The sequence below is a fragment of the Octodon degus genome, unplaced genomic scaffold (assembly GCF_000260255.1).
Source record: "Octodon degus isolate 3935 unplaced genomic scaffold, OctDeg1.0 scaffold00076, whole genome shotgun sequence".
NCBI lineage: Eukaryota > Metazoa > Chordata > Mammalia > Rodentia > Octodontidae > Octodon > Octodon degus.
The window spans coordinates 8,162,251-8,173,689 of record NW_004524652.1 but is presented as its reverse complement, the minus strand read 5'-3'; the positions used below and the strand labels follow the sequence as shown (position 1 = coordinate 8,173,689).

The following is an 11,439-nucleotide window of genomic DNA, read 5'->3' as shown; positions in this document are numbered from 1 at the left end:
CCCTGAAGTGCTAGGAATGTAATTCTGTTAAAGAAGAAAACTCTGGGCTGCCCAAGCCCAGCAAAATGTCAAAAGGGAATTGTGCCCCTCTGACAGGGCAGGCAACTGTCTCTGAATTTCTTTTTCTCCTGTTATTCCAACCAAAGAGAAACTTCGGAGCAGGCTCTGGAATCAGTGATTCCAGGGGACCTGAAGCCCTGTCACCACACTTCCCCCAAAAGTGCAAAGGACCTTGAGAAACGGTTCTGGCTGCCACGTGCTGAGTGAGCGGCTCAGCTCCTTTGCAGGAGTCTCATTCACTGGTGACTCGCCACGTGAGTCACTTTCAGGCAACAGCCCCGTCGCAGCAGAGGTGACCAGCTCACGCTCACGGGCACCTCCTGCGTTCCTCCTCACCCAACCCAACCGGTCTGTGACTGACACGGAAACTGAGTAATATATGCCCTGAAAATGAAAGGTAGCCTTGGCCCAAAGGAGTCTGACACGGCCAGGAATAGGGGTTGACATACTGTTTTTTAAAAAACTTGTCCTTGGGGTAGGATTACCTGACAGGCTGGCTGAGACCTAGCAGTGGCGTGAATACTTAGCAGAACAACCTTTAGTGCAGTTGGCAGAGGTGGAAATGCCAAGCAGAGGATTCTGAGAGGCGCCACCCCCTCTTGTGGACATGTTCCAATTTTTGTGCCACACACACACACACACACACACACACACGAATGAAATAAGGTGTGACTGCACTATCGGATTGCCCTGCCTTTTATCCAGGAAATGAATCCTTTTTTGGGTCTGCATATTTGAGAGAGTGCCACCCACCAGATTTGTTCAGCTCAATTTTGCTGAAAACCCTCGAGGACAAAAACATACAGCGTACTTGGCAACCCATGAATTGCAAAAGTGTTTAATGACGACAGTAATTAGGATAACAAAATAATGTGTGTAGAGTGGATGGTTGGCAGGACTTTATGTATATTAAGAAAGTATAAAAAGGGATCATTTAAAAACACCAGATAGGAATCCCCAAAGTGACTGCAATCCTGTTGACAGTGAACTGGAAAAGAACCAACAACATTCCTGGGTAATATATATTTATATTTGAATTAAACTAAAAATTATTCCAAATTGTATTACTTGCCCCAAAACTCAATTTTCAATTGTTTGTGAACCCCATTCATTCAGTCATTCCATTACTCAATAAACATTAGTTTCTTTTATTATTTATATTCCTACTCAATTATCCCTTCTTCTACTCGACATTTACAAATTCCCCTACTGTGGGCCAGGCATTGAGCTAGAGCCTAATAATATACAATGGCAAACAATCTTTGCCTTTGGGAAATTTAGACTCTAGTGAAATAGTCCTTTTTTCTTTCATTTATGAAGGAAGTATTTACTGCTTGCTCAAATGTTTTGGGGATACAGCAACAAAAAATGCAAGCTCCTCAGATAATGGAACTACATCCTAATGAGTAGAAGGAAAAGCAAAGGACGAGGGTTTTGAGAAAGCTATGAGCATGGGGCAGGCCAGGTAACGAAAACAATATGGCACCAGATGGGGCCGAAGAGGTGAGCAGAGACTGGATTATATACCATTCCACAGGGTACCACACATAACCCTTGTTTGTACATTCATGCACTTATACAAATATATCTTCCTATCAGATTAAACACTCCCCAATGGATTTAGCTGTTATTCAACCTCAATAACTTCAGATGAAAGTTACTTATAATAGTCAGTCATTGGGGAAAGCTACATGCTAGCTTTGTTAGAGCTGACCTGAGATCTAAAATTTAGATAGCTGCCTTTCTTTTCTTGCCACGTGCTTCCCTCTTGATAAGGTGGCAGGAGAAAGAAAAAGACTTTGTAAGTCTCCAGCCCTCCATGCCCTCCACTGGCTTCCAAACCAGAGGCTAGGAGGAGTTGCTAGGCCAGGAGAACAGTCGTGAAGATCAAGATCCGGGACTAAGAAATTTGGGGTGTGGAATTTTCTCTCAATTTGGCAGAACCATCTGCAAAGTTTGAAACACTTACGTTTGATGTGTTCACAGTGTCCCTTCTACTGTAATAGTGATGTATAACATCTCTTGATTCTTACTAAAGGACTATGGGAAAAGTCTCTTCTTCCTAACAGGCTGCTACCCTAAATCATTCTAATATTTCACTGTGTAAGAGTCCCTGGGTCTCTGCTATTCCATATGTATACTACAGAGTAATATGTAACTACAAGTTTGGTTTCTTTCAGGTTTTTGTTTAAAGAAGAGGTGCCACTAAGAAGGATTGCAAGTTCCAGACTAGCCTGGGCAATTTAATGAAAACCTGTTTAAAAGAAAACTGGAGGGCTGGGGAGATGGCTCAGTGGAATAAGCACTTCCCTTGCAAGCACAAGGGTCTGAGTTCAATCCCTGGTTCAAAAAAAAAAAAAAAAAAAAGCCTATTCTCTATGGGGCTGGAGAGATGGCTCAGTGGTCTAGAGCACCTACTTAGAACAAGCTTAGCAAAAGCATCAGGGACCGCGGTTCAATCCCCCAGCACCACGTGCCAGCCAGCCCGCCCCCTGGTGGGCTGAGCTGGCCTCTCTCTCTCTCTCTCTCTCTCTCTCTCTCTCTCTCTCTCTCTCTCTCTCAAATAAATAGATAAATAAAATTAAAAAGAAAGAAAACTGGGCTGGAGACATAGCTCAGTGACAGATCTTGGGTTCAATTTCCAGTATAGAAAAAAAAAAAAAAAAGAAAGAAAGAAAGAAAGAAAGAGCTGGGGAGATAGCTCGGCGGTCTAAGTGCCTGCCTGGCAAGCGCAAGGACCTGAGTTTGATCCCTGGTACAGCATGCTGGGCCATCCCCGCAACCCCGGGTGAGCTGTCCTGGCCCTGAAACTGGGCATGTGGGCACACACCTGTAATTCCATCGCTGGGGAGGCTGAGACAGGAGGATCACTACGAGTCTTAACTGTGTAGTGAGACCCTGTATCAAATAAATCAAAATTTAAAAAGACAGGGCCGTTTTTTTGTATTAGACTTTAAAAGATATGATTAAAACAGAAAAAAAGAATTCTAAGCAGCCTATCCGTAATCGTCAGTAACTTAATCCAGGCCCCGCAACTGGGGAATCCTCTATAGGTACTGAGCTCTAGACAGCCAAGTCCAAGACCAAAGCGACTACAACTCCCAGGAGACACTACGTCCGCATTCTCTGCGCACGCTCAGTTTCAGTGACTGCATAGGGCATCGAGCCCGAGTGGGCGGGGCTTGGCTTGGACTACGAGTCGAGGGCGGGGCTGGAGGCGGGGCCAGAGGGGGCGGCGCTGCCGGCGCGGCCCGGAACACGCTAGTGGAGCGGAAGATGGCGGCGGTAGCGGCGGCTGCAGCTGGGACCCCTCTTAGGCTTAGGTGGAGGAGCCGCCGGCTCTGACCTCGCTCTGGCTCCTGTGCGAGCGGCGGAGCGTGTGCGAGGCCCCGCGCGTCGGGCAAGGGCGGCGGTGGCCACTGCGCGCCGCCTGGAGGAACGTCCCGGCGGCGGCGGCGCCGCGGCTGCTGCTGAGGCGAGAACCGGCTCCGGGCCTCCGCGTTCTCCTGCTCCCCGGGCCCCCCGCCTCCTCGGGGGGGCGGCGGCGGCGATGTTCTCTGTCCTCTCATACGGGCGGCTGGTGGCCCGCGCCGTGCTCGGCGGGCTTTCGCAGACCGACCCCAGGGCCGGCGGCAGCAGCGGCGGCGGCGGCGGTGACTACGGACTGGTGACGGCTGGCTGCGGTTTCGGCAAGGACTTCCGTAAGGGCCTCCTCAAGAAGGGCGCGTGCTATGGGGACGACGCGTGCTTCGTGGCCCGGCACCGCTCCGCCGACGTGCTCGGTGAGTCCCGGGCCCGGTCCCCCAGCCCCGGGTCCGCCTCCGGGGACTCCGGCGCGGGGCTTCCCCGCTTCCACGCGTGCACATGCGGGGAGCGCGCGCTGGCAGCTCGGCGCCGTGCCAGGCGCTCCGAAGTGCGTTTTTCCTTTCGAACAACCCCCGATCTTAGGAGGAAACTGAGGCGCAGAGCCGTGGAGCCACGTGCTCAAGGTCACTGCTTGAGAATATGACCAGGCTGTCCCCATCCAAAGCCGCACTCTTATTAGTCACTTGGCTTTGTCGGCCTCAGGCGACCTGTCCTCTCTCTGGGAGACACCTGCAGGCTCTTAACCTCGCTTTGGTTCCCTCCCTTTCTCTGGCTCCCCCGGGGATCCCTGCTTCCTTCCTTGCGCCTGACGCCACGGCCTGGCCACCAGCTGCGGGATCCCAAGCAGACGAGACTCTCCTGAGCCCCTCACCGCGCCACAGCCCAGCCGCATTCTTTTCGCCGCCTCTGTCGTGACCACATCTTCATCGTTTTCGGAGTCTTCGCAGTAGGGGCTAGTGGCCTGGTGATAAAATTTCTCGCAGCACTTTCTCCCAGAATGATCTTGTCCATGTGAGGTCACTTGGGGCGGCAGACAGTCTCCTTGACCCAAAATAGAATGGTCGGACCTGCCTGCAGACTGCAGCCAAAAGCTTTGAGAAGCACCAGGCCACAGGTGCTTCCCAAGGCCTATTCTAGTTTCACCTTTGAGGAGTGGGAGGCTAGGGAGAGAGTGCAGAAAAGGCTAGAGTTCACAAGCAAGCAGAAACTACCGGGGAGGTATGTCTTTGGAGATTTTATGTATGCCTCAGAATTGTATGCCATTAAAGCTCATTTAGTAAATAAAGCACTTCCTTTGAAATTGAAGGACATGCTGTCATTGAATTTAGGTTTAAGTGTCTCATGTTTTCTCAGGTGAGATCGAGTTTTTGGTTACTTTAGATTTCATATGGCAAGGTAAAGTTTGGCATTGGAACAAACGGTCCTGTAAGTTTTTTATGACACTAATTATTTTTTAATCTGATCTCAGAATAACTGCCTAGTAGCTTTGGTTTTACCACATGTAGTGTTTATGAATATGAAACTTGGAAATGTTGTTTGCAGTTTAATTTACATTGCTTTTAAAAAATGATTTAATATTTAGGCAACACTATTGACATAAATGGTGTCAATATTTTGAGAGAGTCTCCTTAGAACATCAAGGAGTTTACAGGTTCAGATTGTAGGAATCACTCTAGCGTCAGCTTGAGAGACTCATTATCTCTTTTAAGAGACTCAGGATTTTTCTGCTACATTTAGAAGTACTTCAGTCAGTGAGCTTGTGACCTGTTTTACTTTTAAAGTGGCAGTCAGAGTGAAAGTGTAGTTCAGTGGTAAGTATGCTTGGATAGCATGCCTGAGGGCCTCAGTTTGATCCCTAGTACTACCACCACCAAAAAAGTATCCGCATTTGGAGCCCATTCCACAGGATAAGGGAGCCACTAAAGTTTATGCTATACATCTGCTTTTTAAATAGACTTTTGTGCTGGGCATGGTGGTGCATGCCTATAATCCCAGCACTTGGGAAGCTGAGGCAAGAGGATCATTGTAATTTCGAGACCAGCCTGGCTTTGAGTGAGCTAAAGGCTAGCCTGAACTGCTTAGTAAGATCCTGTCTTGGAAAAATAAAAATAAAAACAGACTTTTGTGAAAAAGCTGTGATTTCTTTAATGATTTTGAAATACAGTCCCCATCCTCATCCACAGACTTTGTATAGGTTGTTTTCTGAGGTCCAAAAATGTTGTATGGAAAAATTCTAGAAATAATAAGTTCTAAAAATTGCATGCCATTTGAGTAGCGTTATGCTTCCATTCACAGTATCAGACTTACGTATCCTACCCATTACCACTTGGTAGACATCATAGTTACTAGATATGTTAATTGGGAGGGACCCATTCACATAACTTTTATTACAGAGTATTTTGTGCTATTTTATGTCTAGGTATTGTTAGTCTTGCTGTGCATAATTTATAAATTAAACTTTCTAATAGGTATGTATGTAATAGAGAAAACAGTATAGGATTCAGTACCATCTGTGGATTCAGGAATTTACTGGAGCCTTGGGATATATTCCCATTGAGAACGGAATTTAAATATATCAAATTCCTATATTGAAGCTTGCTTTTAAAATTTTAGAGTGCTACCTTCACCCTGGAGTGACATTGAACAACATGGGAAATTGTGGTTGGAACCCATTCTATAAAGCATAATTTCATGCTCTGACATTCTGGCAGAAACCAAACCCAGCCCTGCTTTCTGGTCTAGAAGATGGAATTATAAGGTGGCCACTAAGTAGTAGCTCTGTGACTTGTGACCTTGGGTGGAGCTTCCCGTGAGTCTCATGTTCCTTATCTAGGCTAGAATGAAGGTAGTAGACTACCTGACCTTTATAAGGGTACAGCTTTTGACTGTTATCTTTCCTTTTGCTTTGAAGAGATAGCAACTCTTAATAACTAACCTGTGTTACTTCCTTTCTTGTTAACACGACACTTGCTGTGGACCTAACTGAACTGGCACAGTAGATCAGGATACCCTTGGTGTGCAGCCCCTGGCTGCCCATAGGCTCACTTCCCCAGAAGAGTGCAGAGACAGAGGTTCACAGGTGCTTCCTGGGGTGTCGTTGACTACATGTGGTGTGTCTGTGTGCTGCCTGCTTACAGGTCCACGGGAAGGTTTCATGTTGGAGCCCCAGCCCTGTTCCTTTCCTAAAGGAGTGTTGCTGTCAGCAGAACCAGACACATGGTTGCTCGTGTGACCAAGGAGCAATAGTCACCAGAGTTGACAGAGATCACACATGCACATGTGCACACGGCAGGGATGGAGACAGTGAGAGACAGGTTCTCCAGGATTGTCCTGTTGTGGAGGAGCCCTTCCAGAAAGCCATCTTGGGAGTCACCTGAAAGAACTTCCTAATCCAGTTCATATGATGGTGACTTTAATTTCATTGCCATTATCCCATCCCAGGCGGGTCTGATTGTCTCTTGCTGTGAAAAATGATGAATCCCAAGTGAGCCTTTAAAACTGCTTTCTGTTCTAGAAGTTGGAATTATGAGGTGAATTGTATTAAAAGGCTCTTTCTAGCTGGGCATGGTGGCACACGCCTGTAATCCAGTATGCTTGGAGGCTGAGACAAGAGTTACGCAAAAAGACAAAAGATGGGATGTAACTCAGTATCAAGGCCCCAGGTTCAGTCTGCAAGACCAAAAATAAATACATTTTAAAAGATTATGTCAAATAATTATGTTGAACTTAAGTGATTTGGAACCTTCTAGTTCTACAGCTAATTTTTCTTTGGATTGACAGTGTATTTATTGCTAAGTATCTGCAAGTTAGATTATCCACTGTGGTCATTTGGGACTCCTTAACTGCTAGAAATGAAGGCTATGTATTTGTTTTGTGTGACCAAAAAAATGCTGTTTTGTTTCTTTAATTTAGAATTGATCTATCCTATTAGTCATGCAGTGACTAAAATTACTTGGTGCTTCACAACATTTTTGTAGTTCCCACTGGATTTCTTTTAGGAAAAACTAACTGTGGTGGGTGTGGTGATACATAGGAACCACTCCTATCTCCTGGAAAATTGGCAAAGATGCTTTGTCTGAATTAAATCCAACAGGAGCAAGTCAGTACCCAACAGAGTTATGCTGTTCCTACTCTCCGTGGCTCTTCCTGAGTTCCCTTTTTGTCTAGATGGCTTCCTAGGTACACAAATATGAGAACTGCCTAATATAATCACTGGGCATCCCATTGCCGTAAGCTGCTTAGCAATACAATCAAAGACTGCTGAGAATTGTTAAGACTCAGAAACCTTGGAATCCTGTTCTTTCATGTTGCTGATGTGAAAACGGGCATGCCCCAATGATTTTAGGGTTACTCCAGTACTTACTGGCAGAACTGGGGCCCCACCTTTTATCTCCATCCCAGCTTTCATACCATGTACCACTGGTCATTTTCTTGATAAGATAAATGAATTCTGAACCAGTCTGTCTCCTGGTACTGTTTGTCTTTCTAATGCTTTTTCCACTTAGGGGTGTGTGTGTGTGTGTGTGTGTGTGTGTGACTTCTTTATTCACTCTGACTCATAACTGAAATGTGACAAAACTACTCTGCATGCTATACCACAGTTAATAGAAACCACTTTAAGAAAACCAAAAAAAAAAAAAAAACCACATATTTTTAAACGGCTGCTATGCCCTGTAAATTTTGGCCTCTGAATATTAAGTTGAAATTTCTCAAGTTGGATCTATTTATGTACTGCAAAAATGCAACTTTTAAGGAAACAATTCTTATAAAACTGGGATATTTGTTTAGTCTTGCTTTTACTTGGAACCTCAACCTGAAAATAAAGTAATTTTTTATTCCAGCCTTTGGGTGTGATTTTGACGGTGACCAGGATTCTGTACTTTTTTATGTGTGATGAGTCTTGTCAGTCTTTAAATAACCTTAAGGCATAAAGATTATGTGAACAACAGATTAATCTAAGTTTTATTTAGGAAGTGAATCTGTATCTGAAAGTTTTCATAAAAGCAGTCACTTTTATGTGAAAAGTATATGCATGTTAATTTTGGCCTTTTAAATAATCTACTTTGGGAGTTTAGTTAGACTTTAAGTCATGTCAGGAAAGCAGTCTCATTACTATATAGTCATAATTTTCTTACAGTCTAATTTCAGCCTGCCTACCTGTTGACTTGATCGGTGTTTTTAAAAACTCAAGCCATATAATTTATGTGCTACAACATTCACCTTTAAAACTGAACTGTTGCATAGTTTCTATATTTACAGAGTTTTGCAGCCACCGTCACTGTATGTAGTTCCAGAACATTTTCATCCTCAGAAAGAATCCCCCACCCATTAGCAGGTCCCCCCTCCTACTCCTTTCTCCCAATTCCTGGCAACAGAAAGTAGAATCTGTCTCTGGATTTGTTTGTTTCAAACATTTTATATAAATAGAATCATACACTGTCTGGCCTTTTGTGACTTTTCTTTCAGTTGGTGTGATTAGTTCAAGGTTCATGTTGAAGCGTATAGCTAAGATTCCATTATGTGAACGTGCCGCATTTCGTGATCTATTTTTTTATTCATTGCTGACCACTGATGTTTTGTGTGTATTTGTGCACAAACTTTTATATGGACATAACATCTGTTTTCTTGGATGTATACCTGGAAGTGGAATTGTGGGGTCATACTTTGCAAGGCCTGTAGATTAACATACAATTTATAAAAGGAAATTATTTTCAAAGTGCATCAAATATGTAAGTTTGAAATCAACATTTATGCCTTATTTCATAGTAATCTGTATGCTGTCCAGAGAAAATTGAAGACTGCTAAGGAAGTATGAGAATTGTGAACTGTACTATTATATAGTACATAATACATACACTTTTTCCATTTTTGCATATAGCTATACTTTTTATAAAATAATCATCCTTATTTTAGAAGGCATTTCTTTTTTTAAAAAAACATAGTTTCCAGATTACCTTGTTTACAAATCTGTAATGTAGAGTTCTTTGGCTTAGTTTTAAATATTTTTAAATTCCAACCTTTTTCTCAATCTGTTACTAATCTCTAGAGAATTCTGGATGACTTCATAGAGATTTTAAATTATAGCAAAACGTAACAAGCAGATTGGGGGTAGAGGAGTATGGGTGGGAGGAGGCTGTCCTCTGAACTTCGGCACAACTTTGTGAAACTGGGCAATTCATAACCTGAATGGTTGCAGCAGTGTCCAAGTGGAATTTGTACTAGTTTGTGGCTTCAGAAACACTACACCAGGTCAGAGCGTGACCTACAACTGTGTCCTTTGGATAGATCAAAGACATGTCAAATTCAAGCTAAATGTCAAGTTCATTTTATATCTGTTCACAGTGCTTTTAGAGAGGCTTTCCCTGGGGCTTGAGGTTGACAATTTTCAGAAAAATGCTTTGGAAAAGTAAGTTAGTGTTTTATTTCTAAGGAAATTTGACTTCAGTCAGTTGAAAATAGTGTGCCTTGTGAGTTTGCCTTTCAAATTTAGTTGTTAACTTCTGGTCTCTCTTTAAGAAGCAATGCCTCAGGTCTTTTTGTTTTTCGCTGTTAGTACTAAAACTTAACTGGTTTGTTTGGGAGTTGTTAAATATTTTTAAAAATCTGAGGGTTTGTTTTTTTTTTTTAATCTTGAGTTTTCTCTCTCCCTGAAATACAAAATCAATTGTTTCTTACTGTTAAACAATTCACAAAATCACATAATAAATTTAAATTTGCAAACGATGATCAACTGCAGAAGGCATTAGGCTGATAACACGCAAGTTATTATTTAAACGTGAGCAGGCCACTAAGAAGATGACAGTGTACAATGTATTGATTATCGAAACTATTCTATTAATCAGCTTTGAAACTCTCATTCATATTTGTTTCTCAATTAAATTAAAAAATAAATAAACTTGAGCTGGCATTTGACATACTTTGTGCATTTAATTTAAATTTTTTTTTTTTTTTTTTTTTTGCGGAACTGGGGATTGAACTCAGGCCCTTGCACTTGCCAGGGAAGTGCTTATTCCACTGAGCCATCTCCCCAGCCCTAATTTCAAAGTTTTAAAGAAGAAAAAATAAATGCCAAGTGTTTTTGAATAAGATCCCAAGCAGGATTTGGGGTAGATTGGGAAAGAAGGCAGGCACTTTTTAAGGAATGAAGGTAACGTACTCTTTCTGTTAGCTATTTACTGCCTTGCACAAAACCCAAATCTACCAGCTAACTAGCTAACTGATTGGTCTATGCCTTCTGCAGTGCTTTAGATTTGCAACATGTTTATGTTGTAGCTTTTTAAATCTTTGTAATTCTTTGAAGTAGTATTCTTCACTTAATCTGAATCATCTATTTATAAAGTTGACTGGTTAGTAAGGGTGGCACAGGTTAGGACTTGAATCTTCATCTCTTGTTTGTGTGTCCAGTGGTTTGAAATGAATGATTCTGTTCTGTGCTTGTAAAACTAACACCTAGCCAGGTGTGGTGGTAATCCCAGCACTTGGGAGGTTGAGACAGGAGGATAGTCGTAAGTTCAAGGACAGCTGGGCTCCATACTGAGTTCAAGGCAAGCCTGGGAGTACCTTATCTCAAAAACAGACAAACAGCAACAAAAAAGGTAACATCTGGTCAAAAAAATATAAAACACTTGTAACTCCTAACTTGGGACAGTTGGGTGGCTCTTCGTGTGTGTGATTGTATGTATGTATACTATTAAGTAACATTAGATTACTGTATATTCTGTGATGTAAATTGGGCATATTTCCATACAGAAAGAATAGCTGTATCATATTCTGCATGTGTAGTTCATAATTTATTGAATCAATCCTGTTTTTACTTATTTAGATTGAATTTTCTGTTGTAAAAATAACACTAGAGGGTCGGGGATGTAACGCAGCAGCATGGTTCCTGCCTGGTAAGCACGAGGTCCTGATTTTGATTCTCAGTTCCAAAAAAACCCCCAAGAAATAGATAAATGACACTAGTATATTTCTTTTGTTTCTTTTTTTCTTCTTTTCTTTTTTTTTTTTTTTTTT

The 11,439-nt window shown here is 42.7% G+C and overlaps 1 protein-coding gene across 1 annotated transcript in view; it reads left to right on the top strand.

Annotated features, from left to right (window-relative positions):
* Positions 1 to 3,277: 3,277 nt before the first annotated feature.
* Positions 3,278 to 11,439, top strand: part of Pptc7 (PTC7 protein phosphatase homolog) — a 42,061-nt gene continuing 33,899 nt past the window's right edge. Inside the window, exon 1 of the mRNA XM_004635913.2 lies at positions 3,278 to 3,842. Within this exon, the coding sequence (XP_004635970.1) occupies positions 3,611 to 3,842 (232 nt within the window). The 5' untranslated portion in view covers positions 3,278 to 3,610. The remainder of the gene's footprint in view (positions 3,843 to 11,439) is intronic.